This window comes from Lissotriton helveticus, chromosome 3_2, assembly GCF_964261635.1.
Source record: "Lissotriton helveticus chromosome 3_2, aLisHel1.1, whole genome shotgun sequence".
Classification (NCBI taxonomy): domain Eukaryota; kingdom Metazoa; phylum Chordata; class Amphibia; order Caudata; family Salamandridae; genus Lissotriton; species Lissotriton helveticus.
Window position 1 is genome coordinate 395,446,824 of NC_136062.1, and position 27,260 is coordinate 395,474,083.

Here is a 27,260-nt window from a genome sequence, read left to right on the forward strand (position 1 = left end):
GTTGGAGAGGAACGAGGTGATCTAGTCCAGGGCTTTACCTTGGATCCCGGCGTTGTGGAGGCGGTTGATTTGGGTGCAATGGCAGACTGTATCGAAGGCGGCTGAGAGTTCTAGGAGAATGAGGGCAGTTGTTTCTTCGTTGTCAAGCAGGGTCCTGATGTTGTCGGTGGCCGCGATGAGGGCGGTCTCGGTACTGTGGTTGGCTCGAAATCCGGACTGGGATGGGTCAAGGGAGCCATTGGCCTCGAGGAATGCGGTCAGCTGTTTATTGACGATCATCTCGATATCTTTTGCAGGGAAGGGAAGAAGAGAGGTGTGGCGGAAGTTCTTGAGGTCTTTAGGGTCCGCTGTGGGTTTCTTCAGTAGGGCGTTGATCTCTGCGTGCTTCCAGCTCTCTGGGAAGGTGGCGGATGCGAGGGAGTTGTTTATGACGTTCTGTTGGTGGGGTGCGATGATGGTGTTGGCTTTATTGAAGATGTGGTGAGGGCACAGGTTGGAAGGAAAGCCGGAGTGGATGGTGTTCATAGCGTGGGTGGTGTCTTCACTGCTGATTGGAGTCCAAGCGCTGAGGGTGGTTGTAGGGGGTGTTGGTTCAGTGGCTGGGGGCGGAGTCTGGACACCGAAGCTGTTGTGTATATTGGCGATCTTGCGGTGAAAGAACGTGGCGAGGGGGTTGCAAAGGTCTTGCGATGGTGTGATGTTGTTGCTGCTGGCGCTGGGGTTGGAGAGCTCTTTTACGATGCTGAAGAGTTCCTTGCTGTTGTGTATGTTGTTGTCCAGCCGCTCTTTGAACGATGTCTTTTTGGTGGTGCGGATCAGCTGGTGGTGTTTGCGAGTGGCGTTCTTGAGGTCTGTCAGGTTTTCTGTCGTCTTTACGCGGCGCCAAGTTTTCTCGAGGGTTCGGCAGGATTTCTTCGATTCTTTGAGGTCATCGGTGAACAATGTGGTTTTCCTGTTGCCGGGCTTTCCTGGAGGGTTCTTCAGTGGTGCAAGGGCGTTGGCGCAGTTGATGAACCACTGTGTGAGGTTGCGGGCTGCGTTGTTGGTGTCAGCAGTGTTGATTCGTGGGTTCTGGCTCAGTGATGTGGTTAGCTGGTCTGTGGTGACTTTGCTCCAGCATCTAGGGGGGATCTTTTGCGGGCGGTGGTGGCATGTGGTCTTCTTAAAGGTGAAGTGGATGCAGCTGTGGTCGGTCCAGTGTAGTCCGGTGGAGTGGCTAAAGGTGACGTGGCTGCTGGCAGAGAAGATGGGGTCGAGCGTGTGGCCGGCGTAGTGGGTGGGGGTGTTCACCAGTTGCTTGAGTCCAAGGTTGGCGAGGTTGTTGAGCAGGGTGGTGGTGGTGTTGTTGTTCTACAGGTGGAAGTTCAGGTCCACTAGGAGGATGTAGTCTGATGAGGCAAGGGCATGTGGGCTGGTGAAGTCGGCGATGGCTTCACTGAATTGTGTGCGTGGGCCCGGGTGTCTGTAGATGTGGGTTCCTCTGAGGGTGGTCTTGGTGTCGGTGTTGATCTGGAAGTGTAGGTGTTCGGCGGTGGTGAGGGCATCTTCGGAGTTGGTTGTGATGCCGATGGTGTTCCTGTGGTCGCCGCCGCATCATAATAGGTCGCAACACATATCCCTAGACCCAGGGTTTCAAGGCGGTCACCGCCGCATCATATTAGGGCGGAACACCTACCCATAGAACCAGGATTTCAAGGCGATCACTGCTGCATCATAATAGGGTGGAACACATAACCCTAGACCCAGGGTTTCAAGGCGATCACTGCCGCATCATAATGGGGATGAACACATATTCCTAGTCCCAGGGTTTCCAGGCGATTGCCACCGCATCATAATAGGGCGGAACATATAACCCTAGACCCAGGGTTTCAAGGTGATCGCCGCCGCATCAAAATAGGGCGGTACACGTATCTCTAGACTCAGGGTTTCTAGATGATCGCTGCTGCATCATTATATGGTAGAACACATAACCCTAGATCCAGGGTTTCTAGGCGATCGCTGCTGCATCATAATAGGGCAGAACACATAAACCTAGACCCTGGGTTTCAAGGTGATCGCTGCCGCATCAAAATAGGGCGGTACACATATCTCTAGACTCAGGGTTTCTAGATGATCGCCACTGCATCATTATATGGTGGGACACATAACCCTAGATCCAGGGTTTCTAGGCGATCGCCGCCGCATCATAATAGGGCAGAACACATAACCCTAGACCCTGGTTTTCAAGGTGATCGCTGCCGCCTCATAATAGGGAAGAACACATTATTCTAAACCCTGGATGTCAAGGCGAATGCTGCCGCTTCATAATACTGCGTAACACATATCCCTAGACCCAGAGTTTCAAGGCGATCGCCGCCGCCTCATAATAGAGCGGGACACATATCACCCATGGTTTCAAGGCGATTGCTGCCGTATCATAATAGGGTGGAAAGCATATCCCTAGATCCAGGGTTTCAAGGCGATCACCGCCGCATCATACCAGGATGGCAGCACATAACCCTACACCCTGGGTGTCAAGGCGATCGCTGCGCCTCATAATAGGACGGGATACATGTCAACCAGGGTTTCAAGGCGATTGCCGCTGTATCATAGTAGGGCGGAACACATATCACTACACCCAGGGTTTCAAGGCGATCGCCGCCGCTTCATAATAGGGTGGAACACATAACTTAGACCCAGGGTGTGAAGGCGATCGCCACCACATCATAATAGGGTGGAATACACATATCCCTAGACCCAGGGTTTCCAGGGGATAGCCGCGGCATCCTAATAGGGTGGAACCTTTACACCCAGGGTCGAGGGCTATGTCTTCCGTCCTATTATGATGCGGCGGCTATTGCATTGAAACCCTGGGTCTAGGGATATGTGTTTCCGCCGTAATATGATGCGGAGGCAATCGCCTTGAAACCCAGGGTCTACAGATATGTGTTCCTCCCTACTATGATGCGGCAGCGATCACCGTGAAACCCAGCGTCTAGGGTCATGTATACCACCCTATTATGATGCGGTGGCGATCGCCTTGAAACCCAGGGTCTAGGGTTAGGTGTTCCGCCCTATTATGATACAGTGGCGATCTCCTGGAAACCCTGGGTCTAGGGTTATGTGTTCTGGCCTATTATGATGCGGCAGCGACCACCTTGAAACCCAGGGTCTAGGGTTATGTGTTCCTTTAAAATTATGATGCAGTGGCAACCCCCTTGAAACCCTGGCCTGGGTCTAAGAAAGTATGTCTTTCATCCTATTATGATGCAGCAGCAATAGCCTTGAACCACTGGGTGATGTGTGTTCCGCCCTATTATGAGGCGGCGGCGATCGCCTTGAAACCCTGAGTCTAGGGTTATGTGTTCCGCACTATTATGATGCTGTGGCGATCACATTAAAACCCTGGGCCTAGGTCTGTGTGTTCCGCCCTATTATGATGCTGCGGTGATCGCCTTAAAACCCTGGGTCTAGGTTTATGCGTTCCACCCTATTATGATGCAGCGGCACTCACTTTGAAACCCAGGGTCTAGGGTTATGTGTTCCCCCTATTATGATATGGCGGTGATTGCCTTGTAACCCAGGGTCTAGAGTTATGTATTCTTCCTATTATGATGCGGTGGCGATAGCCTCGAAACCCAGGATCTCAGATGTTTGCTTTTAAGAAAACCCCAAAAACTTGGCATTTGTCTTAAACCTATTGATGATTTCTGGTTCTGTTCTCTCGTGATCTTTAACACCAGGATACCTTGTTGAGGTCACTGCTGCACTCTTTTGTGTCTCTCTTTCATTCAGTCAGTCAATTTCTACGTGTAGTTCTAATATATTTTACATTATGTGTATCAATCATCTGCGTAGTGTTTAGTGTAGGCTTGGGGCTATCTCAAAATGCTGGGCAGTGGAGAGCAATGGAAGAACTGGGGAAGAGGGAATGAGAGAGGATGGCTCATTTAGTTAGGTTTATATTCCATGTGAGAGGACAGCTCATATGGATATCATTTTGGTTTCATATATGATATCCCAACTTGCATATTCAAATAATAATAACCATTTACATAGAGCACATTGAAGGGTGATATATGCTTCAAAATTATTTAATTAGTTATGTTACAAATGCATAGCACTAATATCCAGTGATGTAGATCTTCGCTATATGCTGTTCCCCAATCGAGACGATGGCTGGCTGATAAGACATCATCAAAAGGTTACTCAGTTGTAGCTGTTAGAATTGGAGATCTCAAGTTGGCAGTTGTATGCAATATACTGTCCAAGTAAGGAACCTTCCTTCTAGTCAGGAAAAGGGGATTATACACGTGGATACCTCCTGCTCACCCCTCGGTAGCTTACCACGAGCAGACAGGCGTATGTCATAGGGAATGTGTAGTGTATTTGCACAAAACACAATGAAATCACTACAAATAGACATTACACTAGTTGAGAAAAATAAAGTATCTTTAGCTAAACAAAAGCTACTAAAGATCCAACATACACAACTGAAAATATGACTTTTAATAGGTTTCAAGCAATTCTGTCCATAGGAAACTATGGATGTATTATTTTTACAGAACGTACCTCAAATCTGTCAAAATCAACAAGACAAAACAGCTGCAGAAAAGGGAAACATTGAAAAACAAAGTGATGCGTCACTTCCTATGCCCTTGGGTGGGCCATACCACAGTTCTGCTGCACGCAGGAGAAGTGATGTGTCGGATCCAGACTCTAGGGGGAACTGATATAGTCATTTTCCAGGCTATTCAGGTCTGAGGGTGTTATGTCGGACAAACCTACTGCACAGGTGCGTTGCGTGAGGTAATTCAGGTGCTATGGGCGGATGTATGACGTTACAACGCATACTTTTAGCACGCATACCTTTACAACGCAATTTTTACAACGCAGGATCCATTACAACGAACTACCATTACAACGCATTTTTTTACATCGCAGATGCCTTTACAACGCATACCATTACAACGTAAGTATTGGTTAGTATATAATATTTTTAAAAATGTAAGTAATTAGAATTAATATAATTTAGTTTAATTTAATTTTAATAAAATGTTATTTAAAACCCAAACCTAGCCTTGAACCCTAAAAATACCCCTTTACCCCAAAACCCAAACCTAGCCCTGAACCCTAAAAATACCCCTTTACCCAAAAACCCAAACCTAGCCCTGAACCCTAAAAATACCCCTGTACCCAAAAACCCAAACCTAGCCCTGAACCCTAAAAATACCCCTTTACCCAAAAACCCAAACCTAGCCCTGAACCCTAAAAATACCTCTGTACCCAAAAACCCAAACCTAGCCCTGAACCCTAAAAATACCCCTGTACCCAAAAACCCAAACCTATAAAATTTTTAATATAATTATATACTTACCAATACTTACGTTGTAATGCGTTGTAAAAGTAGTCTGTTCTAATAGTTGCGTTGTAACGGTTGTTTACCGCTAAGGGCGCTGCGTAGATTTCCATAGCCACTGACTGGTGATGCATTCTTTTAGCCGCACATGAGGGCCTGCATTAGTAATGTGCAGCAGTTTCTCCGGCCACGGGCAGGCGATGCGTTGATTTTTTCAGCCGCACAGGACTGTGCATCAGGAACTTCTCCCACACAGCGGTGTAGCATCGGAAAATTTAGCCGGAAGAGGAAAAAAATTTTGATGCTGTCGATTTCTTCATGTCTGTGCAGATTTCTGTAGCAGGAACAACCTCCAGAGGCCCACAACTGGAATAGCCACCCCCAGGTAGGCTAGAACTCCCAGCAGTGGAGTTCAAGAAGGCTGTAGGTGAAGTCTTTGTGTCCCTGAAACTTCAGATCAGGAGGCACACACATGCCTATGGAAATTCTTCTCAAGCAGCTTTCACAGCAAAGTTCAGTCTTTGCCCTCTCGTTGGCAGAAGCAGCAACGGCTGGCAAACCCAGCAAAGCAACACACCGTAAAGGGGCAGTCTCCTCCTTACAGCTCCTCAGCTCTTTTACTTCACAGAAGTCTCTCTTGATTCCAGAAGTTATATAAAGTTCTGGAGTTTTATGTCTAATACTTTTAATAACCCTTTTCCCTTTGAAGTCTTTGTTCAGAGAGTCTCTGTTTCTCAATAAAACCAGTTCTGCCCTCCCTGGTCCAGTGTTACTACAGGAGGTAGAGACAGCATTGTGTAGAGCAGCCACAGTCTATTCAGGTGTCAATGACAGCTCTTTCCACCGCTCTAGACCAGGCTGGCCCATCAGCATATGCAGGGCACACCTCAGCTCCCTTTGTACGAGGGTCTGAAGTGGATGCACAAACAGCCTTTGAATCCACAAGCAGGCAGCAGCACACAGGATGGTTCAACAAAAAATGGACACTTTCTAAAATTAGTATTTTCAAATACACAATTTAAAAACCACCTTACCTAAAAGATGTGTCTGTAAAATCTGAGTTCAGAGAGTATAAACTACAAATCTCGAGCGCTCCCAATTGAAAGTTGTTAGTCCTTGCAATAGTGCAAAAAACATTGTACCCAGTATTTCACTATCAGGAGATGTAGACACCATATCCTACCTTTAACATACACTTCACCCTGCCCATAAGGGCACCTTGTACCTACCTGAGGGGTGACTTACATTTAAGAAAAGGGAAGGTTAGGGCCTGGCAAGTACTTACCAGGTTGACATAGCAGTTAAAAACGGCCCACTCAGACACTGCAGTGGCAGGTCCGAGACACATTTGAAAGGCTACTGGTGTGGGCGACACAATTAGTGCTGCAACCCTAATAGTACCATTTCATTTAAAGGCCCTGGACACACACAGTGCACTTTACTAGGGACGTACCAGTAAATCAAATATGGCAATCATGGATATCCAATGAGAATTACAATTTAAATAAGGAGCACTTGCACTTTGGCATTACAAGCAGTGGCAAAGTGCCCAAAGCACCTAAACCAGCAAAAACCAAATCCAGCACAGTCAAAAAGGCAAAGTAGAGGCAAAAAGTTGGAGAAGCCACTCCTAGGTCCGACACTAGTTTCAACAATAGTTTGTGTTGCCCTCTTCTGGGGCTCCTTCAGGATGAGGGTAGTCCTGGAAGAACATATAACATAGAGGGGAATGCTACTCACAAAAAACACATTAATTCTTGAGCATCGCCAAGTTAGTGATTTTTTTTATGTCTGTGCACATTGAGATCCAGACTATAGCACCAAGAACCCACATTGATGCTCTACAGGGTAGCCTCCTGGTCTGTAAAGCAGAGTGAAACGTTTCAGAAAACTGTGTAGAGTGTACTGTTTATGTAAATGTATTTCATGTCTAATTGTTCTTACCTTTCTGTAATAACACCACCTTGGAATGTGAATGTATCTTCTGGAGCACTCCTGCCATTCGGTGTTAAACAATTGCAGAGTGCTCCTGAACTCACAGATCCTGTGGGCTATTTTGATTCTTACCTATTAAACTTCAATTGCAAAACCAATACATTAGTGGAATCCAGGCATATATAAATTAAAAATAGGAATATTGTATTATTTCTGAGATAAATATTTCTATAACTATTCAGTTTGAAATTACTAGTTTGCTTGTAAATACTGTATTTGGCAACTCGTTTCATAGTGTCAGCACAGCACACTATGCAGCCTCCTTCATTCCTGCTTCGACCTATTCAATTATTATTTTGGTTGCAGATTTTTTTTAATTGTTGAGTAGCTACAGATGGCATTAAGTATGACTGGCAAAGGGAGACAGCATTATTTTCAAGCATTTGGGTCAAAGAGTCTTTAACAATCCATAGTAAATCGTAGCTCCTCAGGGACCGATTTGCCATATGGACACATACTGTGATGCAAGGAAAGAAGGGTAAGGTGGTATTCGGATGATCCAAAGGCATAATTTATTTAAATCCAACTAGGAAAGTGAGGACAACATAGAAGAATATATAGCATTCTTGCATAATTTGGCAGCTTGACAACTGTGCTGATATGTACATGTTAGAAACCAGTCGTTTCCACCTATTTATCAGGGAAAACAAAGGAGATGCCTTTGACATGTTGAAATTCAAGTCTAAAATCATAATTCTAGGGTTCGCAGAATTTTCTTAGTTCTTTGCCCAAGTTTCCTATCCAATCTAGGTGCTTTGTTTGCATTCTGATACTTGTAGTCCTGCATGACAATTTATATATTCAGGGCAAAAAATCCCACAATGCAAAGAAAAATCTTGGACTGCTGAAGCTACTCATGCATGGAATTAGAAAACCTGAGCGCTCTTGTTCTTGTCAGTGTCTTGTCTTGTCAGTGAGCGGCTCGTCAATGCTTCTAGGCACAGAGAGAAACAGCTTGTTTTCTTCAGTTACTGAAACTTGGATCCTGGGTTTGTCTACAGAATTGTAGACTTGAGGATATATAACCAACTCGGTTTACAACCATTACAACGCAACTTTTACCACGCAGTGCTGTTACAAAGCAGGTTTTACTACGCATACCATTACAACGCATTACACTGGGGGGCGCTCTAGGATAGGGAATAGGTTTAATTTACTATCCAACACCTTCCCTACTATCCACGGGGACTGGAGTTGGAATAGTAAATTAAACTATTCACTATCCAGCACCCCCAAGTGTATTGCGTTGTAATGGTATGCGTAGTAAAACCTGCGTTGTAACAGCATGCGTGGTAAAAGCATGCGTTGTAACGTCATACATTCACCAACTGTTGCCAAAACCATAAGTACCCCACCATCCCTAACCTGGCTCAATCAATCTAATCAAGGGGGTAGAGGATGAGATCATAAGAAGGGGAGAGGAGGGGAAAATAGCTAATGGAGGAAAGCATGAACTGAGTAGAGATGAAATGAATGAGGAACTCTGAGAATGATGCATCCTTTATAGCTATATTTGCAACTTTTAAAATTGTTGGATGTCTCTGGCTTATGGTAGCCCTATTTTGATTACGGTTGTCATCTTTAGCATGTACTATCAACTGTTGCATTTAGTGGTCAGCCCTTTTGTGCGGTGCCATCTCTTTAGTATGGCATACCATCTCATGGTCATCCCTGACATGAAACACCCCTTATGCCCATCACCTGCATGGGAAATTTCAATGTATGTGATGTGCCTCCATGGAAATGAGTCTGCGTTCCTGAAATATGGAGAGCAACTACTGCACATGACATGTTTTGCTTCATGTAGTAGGCCTCTCTAGCATCTGTTTGCCATCCATTTACAACTAGTGTGCCATCGATGACATTAGTTATATTCAGTGAAGGTAAGAAATTGGGTTATTAGTTGAGAGAGGTGGGAGCCCCATGCAAATAATAAATGAAACTCCTATCAGGCTGAACCTAAATACCCCTATGCCTAACCCTCTGGTAGCTTGTTACAAAAGCAGTCAGACTTAACTTAGAGGCAATGTGTAAAGTATTTATGGAGCACTCAAGCAATAAAGATAAAGTGAAAACACAACTACTTAAAAATTTCAAACCCATTTAAAAAAAAATAGAGTCAAATTAAAAAATAAAATGCATCAAAAAGACTTAGAACCGGAGATATAAGTTTTACATTTTTTACGTGAAAATAGAGGCAAAAGCACAATGTACCACTCACATTTATCTGGTTGCACTGGAGCCAGGGCCGGACTGGGAGCCACAACCGGCCCTGGCAAAGTGCTCGGCCGCCCCCCCTCCCCACTCGGGGTGTTGGGGGGGGGGGGGTGTTGGAAGTGCTGCCAAGTTCTTGGCCGGGGCTGGTATTCGGCCGATTTTGGTACAGGGCCGATTTTGCAGCTATGCTGCAAAAATGGCCTGTAACAAAAGTGGCCCCCAGGGGCCCAAAACTGGCCCCCACCGTGCGGCGCACTGGGGGATTGCCCGGTGCCCGCTATGGCCAGTCCGGCCCTAACTGGAGCAGAGGAATGCTACAAGTTCAGGCCAACTGCAATGGTGTGCAGGTCAGATACAGGGAGAAAGTACATCTCACTGTAGAGTTATCTTCACAAATCCAGGTGAGGAGTTGTCATTCATGTTGGTGGAGGCCACAAAGAGGTTTTTGTCGATGTGAGGGACAGGGCGGGCATCACAGACAGTCACTGTTTTGGCACAAAGAGCCTGTCATCGCTGGAGCTTCACATTGGGGTTCTTCGTGGGTTGTCGGTGTCAGGATATAGTGCTGGTCACGCTGGAATCCCTCGTTAGTGGACTTTACGGGCATTTCCTGTGGACCGAAGTACAGGCCTTGCTGTAGCTTCACGTTGGTGGTTATCTCAGATAGTTTTTGTTCAGCGTGAACCGTCATTATTGCGTTCACAAAGAATCCATACTCCTGTAATGGTTACCTGGAGTCTAGGAGGAGTACACTCTAATGCCAGAAAATTTTGAGGACTTGGGGAGCACCTCTTGGGGATCAGGACTTACTTCAGCAGAGGCCAGAAGAGTGCTCAGGCAGTTTCATCTGGTACTCTTCAGCTGGGCAGTTGCAGGGAGGCCCCTGGAAGCTTGTTGTGACCCAGTAACTCAAACAGGTGGTCAGAAAACTGACCTTTGGGGTCACTTCTAGGGAGCCTAGGGTTGAGACAAGCAGGTCCCTTCTTCCTTCTTTAGACAGCAGGGTAGTACTTCTTCTACAGATCTTCTGAAGATACCACTTTTTTCCCTGTGCCTGCCTGTGGGTGGGGGATGACCCACTTTGTCTAGCCTTTTGCCTTTTCCAGGCTGCAAACTGTCGAGGGAAACACGACAGCAAGGCCTAAGTGTGAGCCGCATTTGGCAGAGTCAGGCCCAATATGGCCTTAGAAGTCTAGAAAGGGGGGGGCAAGCCCTGGCACTACTGTTTGAAGCTTAAAACAGGTTGAGTATAACCCTCAAGGACATCCTGCACATTGGATCAATACCTGGCCCCACACCCCTTTAGTCGCACTTACAATTCATTTGATTGTAAAGACCATTTCTCTCTCTGGTCCAAACAGAAGTTATCACTTATTAAGTGTAATTAGGTAAGCCAGTGTTGGTCTCTGAGAGAGATAGCCTTTCAACAGTGAGCAGTTCCTTTAAGAAGTTTTCATTGTCTGGACTTGTAAAACTTAAACCCACAAATGCTCTACTTTGTTAATGCTATGCACCCTGACCTGAGAGTGGTTAGGGCCTACCTCAGAGGCGACATATAGATATTGCAAAGGAAAGTTTATGCCAGGTAAAAGATTTAATATTTCAGGGCAGAGTGGCAGTTTAATACTACACCACAAGTTGCAATGACAGGCCTGAGGCGTGTTTTAGGTACTACTTTAGTAGTATGCACAATGAGTGCTGCAACCCACTAGTAGCATTTCTTTACAACCCCTATGTACGTATAGTACCATATACTAGGAAATCATTAGTAAATTAAATGTATCAAATGTACAACCTTCCTTTCTTGCTGAAAAAAGCAGAAGTCAACACCCTATTGAAGAAACCAACAGCAGACCCCAGTACCCTGAGCAGCTATAGACACATCGCGCTCCTGACTTTCATAGCTAAAGTCATTGAGAAATCCATCAATACCCAACTCGCAATCCACCTAGAAATCCATCCGCTCCTAGACAGCTCTCAATCATGCTTTCGCACCAACCACAGCACAGAGACAGCCATTATTGCAGCCACTGATGGCATCCTCGACCGATGAGAAACAGTGGCACTCATCCTGCGCGACTTCTCCGCAGCTTTCGATAAGGTCTCCCACAAATAATTCATCAGAAAGCTTCAACACTTGGGTATCTGCGGATCGGCCCTCAAGTGGATATCCTCTTTCCTCATGGAGAGAAAATTGTGAAAAATCAGTTTGCTCTATTTTAAAGTATTCATGCACTTACTTAAAATCTTTATCACACAATTAGAAATATCAAGAAGCAAAAAAGTGTGTTATATTTTTTAGCAATAGTCTGTAATCCATTTTTTCCTTTTTGCAATTGTGTGTAAACATTTCTATTTGGTACTAGTGGTAATGCAACTCTGTAGAAATCTGTGTTTACATTACAAAATGAAGGCCCAGATTTAGCCCTTGTGAGTAGAAAATTTACTTCATCAGCCCGGGAAACATCCATAACAACGCGGGCATTACCCCGCACTGCTATTACAACGCTGCTATTACAACACAAGTCGTTACAACGACTTGCGCTGGAGGGCGCTGTAAGATAGGGAATAGTTTAATTTTCTATCCAACACCTTCTCTACTGTCAATGTGGGCTGGATAAAATATTTCTCCCATGGCATGGGGTTCATTTGCAGTTTTCACTGCCCCTTATTGCCAGGTTTTTTACCTGGCGGTGACGGACAGTGAAAATGGCTAAGTGTTTGCCCACTCTTAATAAGGCATGCGAACACATGTTCAAACGTCTGATAGCCCTTACTCCGTTGGGCTGTCAGAGGTGTATGCAGGCAGCAGAGACACAGTAGTCTGCGTCGTCTACATGCTGTAGTGCTTTCCGACTCTAAATGAGGCTGTCGGAACTTTGTTGTGGTGGAGATGGCACTATGTCGCCATAGCGACAGGGTACCCTTAACACCAAAATCTAAATCAGGCCCACATGTGGACCGGGTCAAATACATTTGCGCATTCCAATTTACATGGGCAAAAAACGAAAAAGTATAATAAAGATTTGCTTTTTGCTTGCAGCAATGGTTTGGTTTTATAACATAGGCCCTTATTTAATAATGACATTATACAAAATAGTATTGAAGATCTAGTGAAATTATATTGAGGCCGAAGTACGGGATATAATATGTCATATCTGTATAGCATGTACTGTGAGTGGCTATGGTTGAGAGTTAGGGTGTGCTAATGGTGATGTAAGATGTTTTCGTTCCTAAGAAACTTATAAAAAGCATGCATACGAAGCATTGACTGCCGTGGCTGAATTAAAATGCCTTTAAGACATTTTTTTAAAATCTGCAGCGTCCCATTTTCTGCAGTGAGACATCCTCCTCACGCGCGCCTCGCTGCTTGCAGCCGCATCCAGTGTGAGCTCAGACAATGCAATTCACATCACTTGACCCAGATTCAAGTCTCTGGAGGTCTCCATTAGGTGAAATAACATGTTTTTCCTTGAGAGGAACTTCACTTATGATAAATTAATAGAGGCGTTTTCACAGCCATCGCCATTTCCAGCCCCACTCGACACAGCATTGCACTCTGGAGAGGGAGGGGGTGAAATAATGCCATCTAACAATTATTTCATGTAACCAGAGGGAGCCACGGTTTTTTGAGTCAAAAGATATTGCATTCCTTTCTGCTGCTGTGATTAGTTGTCAGCGGTTTGGAACCGTGGAATGCTAAGTTCTATTCGTTACTATTCACGTCCTAAAAAGATTGCAATAGTAGTAACAGTTCGAGCGGCCTACACTGGCATTGTTTTCTTCCAGAGATCAATTGTCGAATTTGTTTGTGCAATTGAAAGTTTTGAAAATAGGAAAAACTGTTTAAATATGTTCGATAAAAATCAAGAATTTGCTTTAGAAACCTCTGATTGGATTACCAGCCTTATAGCAGCCTTGCAATAAAGTTCGGGTTTTTATTGGCATCAAGCCACTTTTGCGTTCACCTGTATTAATAAACAATAAAGTACAAAATAAAATATAAGCAAGTGCATGTGTAGTGACAAAACGTAAATCATCGAGGTATGTAAAGAAAGAACATGCAGGAATAAACATTTTAAAAAAGGAGCAGAGGGGCATATATTTGGCATTTCAGTTTTTGATTCACGTGCTGAAGTGGGTAGGTAAGCCTTAAAGATAATGTGAACGACTGGGGCCAACGCTGGTAAGGGAAGGCGGGTACACTCGCCAACAACCCGAGAGGGCACTTCCCCAGGTGTAGATATAAAGTTGGTCCATCACATTGGGGTCTGGATTCATTGGGCTCTCCTGTCACCTAAGTTACATAGTCCTGGACTCCCAGAGTCTGTGCGTCAGTCCTCCCCGTCCCGCAAACAGACCTTTTGCCTTCCATTGCTAGGTCTGTCCCATCATTGGATACAGGGCAAGCCTCAGGACATTTTGACTCCATCCTATTACCTTTGGGTTTGCTCCAAGCTGCCCTGTGGGTTGACAAGTGACACGCTTAAGAATTTGCTGGGCCGGCTGATGTCTGTTGAACTCTTAGAAACTATACCTTCTCGATCGAAACTGGTATTGTTTCGAAACTGGTATTGTTTTGGAGATATAGGTACACTGGCAGGGCAATAGCAAGAATACTATAGATGGCTTTTCCATTCCTACCATCTCCAGAGTTCTTACATTAAACGCAGGGGCTCCGTCTCGGGCATCACAGCACCATAGGTGGATTTATTTCTATATGTTGATCGCCAGCTGACATAAGTAAGACCCTTTGGTGAAACTGAGGGAGGCATGGGAGCAGGAGGAGGGAGTACTAGATGAGGATGATTGGTCAGAGGCTAACATGGTGGCATGGGTGTTGTATATTTCCTCTAATTTCCGGCAATATCATTTAAATACATGTACCAGTTTATTATAGCCCAAACAAATTCTGGAAGCCTAAAGTCCTGCATGCACAAGAGGTGCAGATGCAACGGGTATCTTGTAGCACATAATTTTGGACTGTTCCTTGACTCGTCTTTATGGGCAAAGGTGTCCGACTCATTTGCAACTGTACTTTGTTTCCCCACTGTGGTGGATCCATGTGTTGCAATACTGGGTATTAGAACATTGGAATGTGGAGCACTCCATTGAAGTGCTCTGAACTTCTACGGGCCGGTAAAGGCCCGCAAAACAACATTCCAATGTTTTACACAGACCTCTCGGAGCTCAAGGGGATTTAAATCCCTTAGAGCTTTGAGAGGCCTTCGTTTTATTTGTTAGAACATTCTGCCCTCTAGAATGTTCTAATAGCCTTACAGCCCTTCGTAGCAGAGCTATACCGGCTATTAAAGTCCTACTCCCTTGTTAAAGGCCCGAGCCGAAGAAGCGGGCCTTTAATAGCAGGTAGAGCCCACTACGGCAGGCTATAAGGCTATTTTATGGAAGGTTGGGCTGCCTCTAAGGTGCAGAGAATTCTCACTGGTGTAGGGTTTCATGTGGCAAAAAGGGACATAGCTTGTTTTGGCAAAGATAACCTCTTTCCAATAAAGTAGTGAGCCATTAGAATGGACAATTGTGCAAGGTGTGAAAATCATTTATAAATGGTGAGGCTGTCTAAATAAATGTGATAAGATTTGGCATCCATGGTGGATCCAACACAGTGCCTTCTCCTGAGAGACCGTGGCACAGGAAAAGTGATTTGTGTTGCCATGATGGTTCAATTTTGTGGATATGTAGGGGTCCATGGGGTGGTAATAATCTTTATGTTTTGCTGTAGTTTATCATTTGTTTTTATTGACAAATAATACCATATTATATAAAAGAGTATTTACTTTAGAAGTACATAGTGGTGTCCCATTTTAAGTAGAGCTAATACTAATCCCGACACAACCCACACGCTCCTCCACGTTCTTAGAGAAATTGCTTTGTTTATCTTGATAGAAAAGGCTATGCCTGCTACCTCCCTCAATTGACCCAATAGTACATTGATGCAGGGGGTTTTCAAAAGGGTCTTACTGCTGGTGGAGGCCTTATTAGGGAAGACCCCATAGGAAAAACAAAAAAATCTTCTAATTATGAATACAGTTGGTGGAAGCAGCCAAAGGATTTTCACTATGCAACAGGTAACTAAACTGTAAGAAAACAGTGTGTGGAAATTACAAGACAGAGACAATCACGAATCAACATAGTGCACTATATGTTTTATTTGTTTACTAAAGTAAGCATAATGAGCCCACAGGTCTCAGTACTCATCGAAAGTTACTTCATTTGAAACTGTGGGCCATAGATTGTGTAAGAAAGAGGACAGACTGCCTATTATCACCCAACTATTGTTGCAATTTATTCTCTGCACTATAATGTTCCTTTCTCGCTGGGTAGGAGGGGTGGCATTGGCAAATTGCAATTTTTGTTGCCCTCCTACTATAACAGTTGGCGTAGCTTTGTCCACATATACCCCACCAAGTGCGAGATCTGTTGATGATGGAACTTATCCTTTCAGAGAGGGAAAAAATGGTCCTTGAGCTTAGGGAATGGTGATCCTTTCATGAGCTGGATGGACTGGTGGCTTGTGTACCGCCTTTCCAGTACTACAAAGAGCAGCTTTGGGGCTGTGCCTACCTCCTTCCTGACTTTTGTCACTTCTAATGCCACCCACACTTGTGTCTGCCTGCCCTTTGCTTCCCTAGCCAAGTTGGACCTAATTCCAGGGAAAAGGGAAGAACTGGCCAGAACAAGTTTTGGGGAAGTCAAAAGGGAGGTTCCCTACACATAATCTGGAACTGGGTATAAAGTATCACCCTCAGAACTTCCTATTTGAACACACCTGGACTTCTGAAGGCTCAGAAGAAGGGTCAGGAATAGGGGGATCGATACAGAACCTATAGGAATACATCACAGACTGCCCTGCTGATTGAAACCTAAAGGAATACTGGGCCTGCTTTCCTTGTACCCAGGACCCCAGAAGTGACTCCATGGTCCAGTTAGATGAGCTCCTATTTAAGCTGCAAGGACGCATCAAGCTTCCAAATGGCATCCCCTGCAACTGCCCAGCTTATCAGTCCAACTGGAACTGCTCAAACTGTGCTGCTGGCTTCCACTGGAGTGAGTCCTAACCCCCAAGAAGTGGCCCTCCAGATCTGGACTCCTGACTGGAGTTTGAGTGTACTCCCCCTACTCTAAAACACCAAGAGCTGGACTTGAAGTGATAGATTAGAGGTTCTGGGCTCTTCATGTTCAGAAGTGGACCTCAGGATCTGGAATCTTAATTTATTTATTTATTTATTTATTTATTTTAGGAGTTTAATATAGCGTTAGCCAGACCCGAGGGTATCGGAGCGCTTTACAGCATTTGTAGTACAGGAATCACAAATAATCATCAGTGTATATATTAGTTCAGAAATCCCGACGTGTAGTGCAACAAGGAGGCAGGGCAGTCCTGAGAGTCTTGCACAGAGCCATTTTCAGGAAGGGGAGGAGCGTGGAGGGACGAAAGGATTTTAAGAGGAGGTAGGTTATGTTGACAGGTGTTGTGGAGAGCAGGAATGAGCCCTTTAGTGCTGTTTACTTGTCCGGGAAGGCACAGTTGAGGAAGAGGGTTTTAGGAGTTTTTTTAATTTTACAGATGACGGTATAGTCCTAATGTCTGCTGGGATGGAGTTCCAGATTCTGGGTGCATTTCCAGAGAAGGGACGTGCAGCAGTTTTCTGTTTGTGTGTTTCCATGGGAATGAGCACAAGGGAGTTGGAACTCCTGAGGTTCCTAGTCCGGCAGGCCTTTTTGAGTTTGGAAGCCCGGTATTCAGGTATGCCTGTGTGGAGGTCTTTGTGCGTGAGGCAGACAGTTCTGGAGCTGGCACGCATTTCTATTGGTAGCCATTTTAGATCTTTCAGCGCGGGTGCACTGTGCTCAGATTTCCTGATTCCGGTGACCATTATGGCCGCTGCGTTTAGAGTTGTTTTAAAGGGAGCTAGCTGGGATTTTGCTGTACCGGAGAGGATAGCTTTACCGTTGTCAAGTCTGGATAACACCAGGGATTGGGTGGCTTGTTTGAGGTCGCTGGACGGGATGAAGGGTTTTATTTTGTTGAGAAGCTTCAGATATTAGAAGGCACTCTTTGCGGAGTTCTTGATGTGACTGGCCATGTCAAGTTTGGGGTCTAGAGTAAATCAAATGATTTAGTGGAGTTAGCCAGAGTGAGATTACAGTTGAGAGCATCGATTTCTTTAAGCCATTCCATGATTTGGGGGTTTTCATCTTTGTTGGAGATGAGGAGAATTTCAGTTTGGTCTTGGTTGAGTTTGAGGTGGTTCATGGATAGCCAATGCTGACCTTTTTTAAGAGTTTTGTTTAATCTCTGAATATCTTTGAAGGAGGACGTTTCCAGATAGATCTGGGTGTCATCTGCATAGAGGTGGTAGGTGATGTGGTTTTTTTTAAGTATGGAGGTGAGGAGTTCCATACAAATGTTGAATAGTTGAGGGGAGAGCACTGATCCTTGGGGGACATCTCTGTTGACAGGATGAGAGTCAGAATTGAAGGTTTTGATTTTTATCCTTTGGGAGCGGTTGCGCAAGAATGAAGAGAACCACAGTAAGACCACTTAATCTGCTCCTACCCCATCTAGGAGAGCCTTGATGAGAAGATTGTGATCCACAATGTCAAAGGCTGCCAATAAGTCCAGGAGGATGAGTAGGAATCATTTGTCGGTATCTAGAGATTTGTGAATGCTATCCACGGTGTTGAGGATCGCGTTTTCTAGGTGCTACAACCGTTTCTGAAACCCAATTGGTGGGGATCTAGAAGGTTGATGCTGTCCATGTGCTGAGTCAATTGTGAAAGAACGCACTTTTCAAGAATTTTGGCAAGGAGGGGGAGATTGGAGACTGATCTGAAGTTGATAAGGTTGTCAGCGTCAAGGCCAGGTTTTTTTGGGAGTGGAGTAACTTGGCTGGCTTTGAGGCAGTCAGGAATGATACCGGTTCTCAGAGAGCTGTTAATGATCTTACAACAGTATTAAGCTATGAAAATTTTCAGTTTCTTTGTCAATTGAGTAGCTAGAGGTACTAATGTGTGAGCTGCAGGTTTGGAGGTGGAAATCAGACTGAGAATCTGAGTTTCCGGTATGGGGTTGAAAGATTTCCAGACTTTCATGGGGTGTTTGCGTTCATTGGTTTCCGTTTCTGGGGGTGAGATTAAGCAAGAGGTGTTGGGGTTGACGTCTTTAGAGAGCTCATTCTTGGTGATTTTGTTTATGTAGAAGTTGGCGAAGTTGTCACACAGGTCTTTAAGGCCTGGCCTGGGGCAGCAGAGGGTATGGGTGTTTGTTGTCTGATGTTATTGAATAGTTCTTTGGGTCTGTTTTTCGCCTTGTCCAGGGCGGTGCAGAAGAAGGTGTTTTTTTCGTTGTTAATGTGTTTTTTTATTTCCTTCGGGTTACTTTGAGTTGCTCGAGGAGGTCAGTAGAGGGGTTGTTCCTCCATCGACGTTCTGCGGCTCTTAATTGTCTTCTTTCACCATTGATGTCTGAGTTAAGCCAGGATCTGGACGGAGTGTTCCTGTTTCTTTTTAGTTTCATGGGGGCTAATTGATCAAGGATGGTAGTCATAGTAGAGTTATAGTGAGTGGTGAGTTCCGTTGTTAAGAGATCATCTGTGGAGGTAGGCAGGAATGAGCCTACCCTTTTTTCAAAGTCGGTCAAGGAGATCTGTTTAAGATTTCTCGTCCATTTGGGGGGTCTTGGATGAGGGGTTGATGAGTGATTATTTGAGTAATGCTAAATAGGATAAGGTGATGTCAGACCAGTCCACCGGAAGGATCTGGCAATCGTGATGGTGTCCTGTTGGGCAATGATGGCATCCAGGGTCACTCCCTTGTTATGGGTGGTGCCTTCGGAACAATGGTGGGAGAGGTTGTTATTATGCAGCAGCTCATTTAGGTTCTGGATTGCTAGGTTGATGTGTTCATTCCAGTGTAGGTTCATGTCTCCCAGAATTAGGCTGTTGGCGTCTCGAAGTGAGCAATGTACAATCAGGTCGGACACGTGATCAGTGAATGTGGTGGTGTTACCTCAAGGATGATATAGGAGATGGCACTGGAAAGTCTTGTCACTTGTGTTGATGTTAGCGTAGAGGCACTTGCAGGTATTATAATTAAAGGTATCTATTTCTGTCACAGATATGTTGTTACTATGAATGATTGCTATACCTCTGCCTGGTTGGTCTTTATGATCGTTGTTGATGATTACAAAGCCTGTTGGCATGGAAGTGTCCAAGATTGGAGTCGAGCATTCTTTTAGCCAAGTCTCAGTGATGAAGGCCACGTCATTGTCATGGGTGAGGAAGGATTCTGCTAGCTCAGTTGCATGTTTCCAGGCTGATCTGCAGTTTATGAGCATGCAGTTGGTGGTGAGAGTCTCTTTTGAGCGGTTTCTCTTAAAAGGGGCCCTGGGGATGTTGGAAAGGGAAGTTGGGGGTCTGGGGTGTTTAGGAGGGGAGAGGTCCCTTCTAAAACAGGTGATCACCTGAATTTTGGATAGCGGGGTGGCAGTAGCAGGGGTGTCATGTGAGGAGGCAAGATCTGCTGCTTCACTCGGGGACATCGCTGCTCTAGTTCTACTGGTGCCTTCTGGGTGCCTTCTGTGTTCCCGCTAAGGTGCGAGGGGGAAAAGAGCTGTCCTCGAGCTCCTCGGGACCTGATCTAACTGCTGACACTACCTACCTGGATAAATTCCCCAAACTTCACTGCCAGACCTCTGTGAGTTAATAACAACAGTCCACGTTTTCTTCCAATGCGAAGTTCCAATCGTCGATCAGCTGTTTGGTCCGATGATGACCACACGGCCATTGCAAAGTTCCTGACCAGAGCGTGAGATGTATACTACTCATCGTCGATGAGCCCCCTCCTGATTCAGCCTGTAGCCTGACCATCAACTACCTCTTCGATGGGCGCTTCTCACCTTAAAACTGGATTAAGGTAAACTTTCCATTGGAAGGAACCTGGTTCCTGTATCCAACCGACACTCCATCTAGGTCAACCTTAACGCTTGACTTTGACCTGGTCCAGCACAACCCGATAACCTCGAATGTGCTTTTGGGTGCTAGTTTTAGTTAAAACTTGAAAAATTCAAACCTCCGGTACTACTTTTGGACTTTTGTCATTTGTATGCCCTTTTATTGATTACAACTTAATTTATATTTCTTAATTAGTGTGGGGTTATTCTTGTGTAATGTTTTCATTTTATCACTGTTTGAATGCTGAATAAATACTTTACACATAGTCTCTAAGTTAAGCCTAGCTGCTATTGTACCAAGCTACCAGAGTTTTGAGCACAGGCTGATTTGGGGCTAGCTTATGTTTCACCCAGACAAGAGTTGTGGCTGCTGCTTGACAAGGCCTACACGCCCTCAACCAGTAACCCAATTTCCTACACTGCCATTAACCCAGACCTCCACTGGCTTCAATTAGTAATTCACAGTCTCTTCTCACATTTGATGAAGCTCTTTGGTGGTGTCTGTGTACTTCCTGTAACACTCCACAGGTAGGTGTCCATCATCCCCTTTTGTATCGCTTTGTTCGCCCTAAGTGTGGCAGGGTATGCTCAGACGTGAGTCCCTTGCTCACTTGGCCACTGGATTCAAGATAGCCTGGCTGATGAGGATTATGAATCCGAAACCGGTCCCAGGATGCTTGTTTCCGGTCCATGGAAGACATGGCTTGGCAGTTCGGGCTGGACTGTTCCCATGAGGCACAGGGTCAGACTGATTTGCATATAGCCATGTCTGAAATGGGGTGGCTGAGTGGGCTAAAGAATGGTGATGGATTAAACCCAGATCAGTTGACTGGGGGTGAGTGTTTGATTTGCTCAAACGCTCCGTCCATCATCCCCTTTTGTATCGCAGGTGTCAACCTATGCCTCCTCACCAGGGGGCATTGTATGTATGTACTGCTTGTGTTGTGTCTCAGTTCAGAACAATATCCTTCTCCTAGGCAGACCTCTCCAGAAATATGGTCCACCTCGTCAGAGCCAGACTGAGAACCAAAACCAGCCCTGGCAAAGTGCTCGGCCGGCCCCCCAGGGGGAAGGGGAGGAGGAGATTGGGGGTGCGACCGAGCTCTTTGCCGGGGCCGGCTTTCGGCCGATTTTGTTACAGGGCTGATTTTGCAGCTATGCTGCAAAAACGGCCCTGTACAAAACCAGCCCCCAGGGGCCCAAAACCACCGCCCACCCTTAGGGCGCACGGGGGGATTGCCCGGTGCCCGCAACGGCCAGTCCGGCCCTGCGCCTCGTATTGTACAAGCTAGCTCAGAACAAAAATGTCCAACTTCTCTGTGTCAACACTAAATACATTGCTAGGCAGCACATTTTTTTTATAGGTGAGTGTTAGACTTCCTTACTCATGGTGCTTCTATTACCACACCTTTGTTGCCACTTAAGTACTGGACTCAGTTGGTCTCTTCTACCACCAGCTCGACTCTTCTTTGACATTGTTAATTAGTTAGTAATTTTGTATCTGCTCAAATGCTAGTTTCTTCTCTTCTAGGGCAAAAGTTGCACATTTCCATTCCCTCTCTCTCTTCCTCTACTTTCTCTCGGTGTCTATTTTAGACTGGGACAGGCAGCAGCCTCATATGATTTCCAAGTCCAAATTGGTGCAGGGGAGAATGAATAGTGCAGGTTCTCGTGCTCTGCTTCCTCCTGCTCCCACTATTAATCTGTGTCTGCCTTTTTTCTTCTCAAGCTCTGCATGTCTATTTTGGGCATTGATTACGCAAGCGCTGTACATTCTTTACATTTGGGATTTTGCTATCTATTTGCTCTTTTACGCTGTTCTCAGTCTGTTTATCTAACTCTTCATCAACCTGTGAATTGAAAATGAACTGTGCACCATCTGAGTTTTAAATACTCAATAGCTAGCTGTATTAATTATGTCCCTGACATATGCTTATATCCAGAACAGGTAACCGTATATTAAAAAAGATTAAATTATAATTGCCGACAATTATCGTAGTTTCCACCAGGAGTAAACTCGAGAGTTTTAAGGAAATTAAATTGTATATGTTTTAATTACATTTGAAATCGTGTCTGCCTTAACAGGTCTTCTGAATTCTGCCATTTCCTACCATGGTACAACATTCTAGAATTAATCTGTTTTCTTAAAAGAATTGTGTGTTGTAACAAAAGGACGTTAATGAGCTATATGTGCCTTTTTTCTTTCTGTTTAGTTTTGAGTATTGGCGAGGGAGGATTCTGGGAAGGAAGTGCTCGTGGGCATATTGGATGGTTTCCAGCAGATTGTTTGGAGGAAGTTCAGCCGAAGCCAAATGAAAGCAGACCAGGTACGAGAATACAGCTTAACCAGTGGTTCATTTGAGCCACTTAATTGTCACATGGTCAGCGACTAGCTGCCGCCTCCCCCCCAATCCGGCACCCAATACCCAGGAACGTGGACACGAGACGTCTTTACTTTTTGGAAGGCGGGCGCTAGTCGCCCGGCCGTATTTATTAAAGTATGAAATTAAAAAAGGTTTTAATTGCATAATCAACAATTTATACAAAAATTCAGCAGGACATTTAGGTACATAATTCTTAGCAACAAGTTTGAGAGCCTGACTTTAACAAAACTCTAATACATGTTGTTTCCTAACTTAGACTAAACATCCTCATCTAGAATTTTTGTACATTTCTGGCCATATGGCAGGGTCACTACCGGTGTCAGGTCCTACAAGCTGCGCCTCCCCTCTGGATGTGCGCATGCGCAGTGTTACCCCGGGAATTGCCCGGTCTACGCCCTGAACTCCATTTACCCACTAAAGGAGGGCCCTTACTCTGCGCCGGTGGCGTCATGAGTCCACGTGCGCGGGGTGGCTACCAGCCTAAGGAAAGCGTGAACTACTCCTACCCGCGCTCCTTTGCCTATTACCTTGCCCCTGGAGTTCTGGGAGTGGCCCGCAGGCCCCTCCCCCTGGGCGGGAACCTCCATAGGATGATGCCCGCCCCCTCAGACCTCAAATATGTGCTCACCGATAATGACCTTACCGCATGCCCCATACCTAATAAATACGACGACCTATGGGAAAAAATTCTAAAGGACAGCTACACTGGCTAATAAATAACAGTATCAACGTATAGCTAAAAAGGGAAAAAAGGCCTACCGACACATGGCATTAAAATACAATTCGCTTCACACATGTTTCGCTAAATAACAGTATCAACGTATAGCTACAAAGGGAAAAAAGGCCTAAAGACACATGGCTTCAAATACAATTCACTTCCCACATGTTTTGCTAAAAAGGGATAAAATTCCTAGACAAAAGCATCAACAATATACCAACAGTTCCATCTCTATTATCCTGTGAGACCCGTGGACCGTACCTTCAAAACTTACCATTCAACCAGACATAAAAACTGCTACAAAACTTTTGTTCCAAGGGATGGTGGGTGGGAAAACAAAGAAGCCCCGAGCGCGGGGCACACCGTTACGGCGAGGGAGCGTCCAGGGACAAGGGGGTCTCCTGGGCGCTCCCTATCTCTTTATTCTCGAGGGGCCAGGTGGCCCCTCCTATCGCCCGCCCCCCCTGACCCGGACCCACTTCCCAGGATCCGGGTCAGGGAGGCCGCCAGCCAATCGGCGGTGGGCCGCGCCCCCCAGGGCACGCCCCCACCGCCGAATGGCGACAAAGGAGAGAGTGGGGGCGACGGTCGCCGCGCCCCCCTTTTCACATGGTCAGCGACTAGCTGCCGCCTCCCCCCCAATCCGGCACCCAATACCCAGGAACGTGGACACGAGACGTCTTTACTTTTTGGAAGGCGGGCGCTAGTCGCCCGGCCGTATTTATTAAAGTATGAAATTAAAAAAGGTTTTAATTGCATAATCAACAATTTATACAAAAATTCAGCAGGACATTTAGGTACATAATTCTTAGCAACAAGTTTGAGAGCCTGACTTTAACAAAACTCTAATACATGTTGTTTCCTAACTTAGACTAAACATCCTCATCTAGAATTTTTGTACATTTCTGGCCATATGGCAGGGTCACTACCGGTGTCAGGTCCTACAAGCTGCGCCTCCCCTCTGGATGTGCGCATGCGCAGTGTTACCCCGGGAATTGCCCGGTCTACGCCCTGAACTCCATTTACCCACTAAAGGAGGGCCCTTACTCTGCGCCGGTGGCGTCATGAGTCCACGCGCGCGGGGTGGCTACCAGCCTAAGGAAAGCGTGAACTACTCCTACCCGCGCTCCTTTGCCTATTACCTTTCCCCTGGAGTTCTGGGAGTGGCCCGCAGGCCCCTCCCCCTGGGCGGGAACCTCCATAGGATGATGCCCGCCCCCTCAGACCTCACATATGTGCTCACCGATAATGACCTTACCGCCACAGGCCAGCATTGTTAACCGACGATCTGGCCTCCCCCTGCCTTGACCTACCCTAGAAAATTCTCACTTTAGGAAACCTTCCCACCAGGCCCTGACATTATCAGACCCCAGGACCTTCCCTCCCTCCGTCTGGAAATCCCTCCAACCAGGCCCAGATATTGTCAGACCACAAGACGTTACCTGCTTCATTCAAGTGCACTCCATCCCCCAAGTAATACAGTCCACCCCCGACACGCCCATGAGGCATCGTCTGCAACAGGGGGGGGCTCAAAACCGCTTGTCCAACTGTGTGTTGATCCTCTTTACCGAGTGATTCAACGCCCTGACCGAATCCCCCGCCCGCCACTGCAATAGAGGTATGAGTTGCGACCATACTACCGTGCAACCCGGGCAGATCCTGGCACTCTACCCTGCAGTTGAGATAATCTCCTCCATCAGAATGCGTCTTCCCAGTTTAGCCAAATCATTCTCCCCCAGGTGAAGTATCACCACTGACGAGGGAAAGTGCCGGCGCGCTAACAGCCCTTGGAAGTAATCCACTAAACTGGTTGGGACATAACCCCCCTTTTCCGAAGAATGAGATGTCCAGGAGACCCACCCGCAGTGGAGATTAGCTCATCACTGAGTATTCGCCTCCCAAGTTTGGCCAAGTCATTCCCCCCTAGGTGAAGTATCACCACCGACGGGGGGGTCGGGCTGCTGAGCTAAGAGTCCCTGAAAGAAGTTCCTGAACTGACCAAGGCACAGGCCCCCAAACCAAATCTTCTCTGTCCCGCATCCAGCCCGTTGCTTGTGCTGGGACGTTGTAGCTCCTCCACTTCTAGTGATGAGTTCCTCCCCTGCGTCACAGGGTTGAGAAACTCCCAGAACCAGGAAAAGACCAAGAAAAACCTGGGTGACAATCCCACTTCCACCTTAGGGAATGGGTAGCACTTACACCTGCCAGCACTACTTGGGCCCTTGGGTGTCCTCTTTCTCGACGTATGCTTCCCTTTTGACGTCCACCCGCTGCTGATGTTGCGGTGTGGGGCACCCCTCAGATATCCGCCATGGACCCAGCCGTGACTGACGTAAGCATCCCGTGGGCTGGCCACCTGTTGCAGCTGTTGTGATGTGGAGCACTCCAGGTATCCACCATGGACCCGGCCATACATAAATGGAAAAGATAAACACAAAGCATTAGTGTTTCTGCCGATAACTGGTGTACACGTGCCCGTCTTACATTACCATCACTTGCTAAGTTTTAGATAACATTAGCGCCAGATGAGTACTCATTCGTGTGCAGTACAGTACAGCGACAGCTTGCGCAACTTGCGGACATTCACGTTAGGGCTACCTAAGTGTGCATGAAAGCTTAGACCTGTGGTCCATAGTGAATGCAATAGCCCATCCATTGTTACTCCAGGACCATGTAGTGTGAAATGCCGTGGAATCGTACTGTATATTTAGGTAATGTTCCTGACTTCATACCCCAAGTCGATCCACACATGCCTGCATTCCACGTACTCTAGGCTTTATGCCACTTGCTTACATTTACATTAGGGCTACCTAAGGGTGCCTGGTAGTATGACCTTCATGAAAGCTTAGACCTGTAGTCCACCCTGAATGCAATAGCCCCTCCATTGTTACTTCAGAACAATACACATTGTGAAATGCCGTGCAATAATATTGTATATTCAGGTAATGTTTCTGGCTTCTTAACAAAAGCTGCCCCACCCGTCTGCATTCAATGCCCTCCGATGCTAGGCTTTAGCTGAGATGAACACCGGGTGCACTCCCCACCTTACTCGCCGTTGCGAGTGGTCAGCAGCATCAGCTTGTGACACCCGTAGCGCATTTGACTCCATGCTACCGTGTGGTGCCTATTAGTATAACCCTGGCCAAGAATAAGCCTGTAGGCTCCAGTAAATGCCATAGCTCGCCCCCCCCCCCCCATGGGTACCTACTGTCAATACCAAACACACTACCAGCCCAGTGAAGGAACTAATCCTATCATTGCTAAAAAACCAAAAAGAAAACACTCAGGGCCCCTACGAAGTTACCTACCGTCCAAACTTCGCCTGACGTTATTCAAACCACCCCTGGCCCGTGTTCCCTGCCATTACAAACCTCGGTGAGGTACAGCTCTGTCCTAGCCCAAGGGAGCATCCATCCCCTTGCTTAAACACTTGTTCCAGTTCCTTATTAGGCCGAGGGTCATATTCCAGGATCTGTGCGTTGCGCATAGAGCCTAATTTGGAATGGCACTCGAAGTCCTATGTGCCTAGACGGCACCCCCAATCTGCCCGTGTTTCAATAGAATCACCGTGGGAGGACGGTCTCTCTCAGTCGTGGTCCCCCAACCCCAAACTTACCACCATCCTGTTATGGGGAC

At 46.1% G+C, this 27,260-nt stretch overlaps 1 protein-coding gene across 2 annotated transcripts in view; it reads left to right on the top strand.

Moving 5' to 3' along the window:
• The window catches only part of SHANK2 (SH3 and multiple ankyrin repeat domains 2), a 3,078,421-nt gene that overhangs the window by 2,098,030 nt on the left and 953,131 nt on the right, over positions 1–27,260 (top strand). For both annotated transcript variants that reach the window (XM_078684305.1, XM_078684307.1), the window contains one exon: positions 22,736–22,849. In XM_078684305.1, coding sequence (XP_078540431.1) covers positions 22,736–22,849 — 114 coding nt within the window. The remainder of the gene's footprint in view (positions 1–22,735; positions 22,850–27,260) is intronic.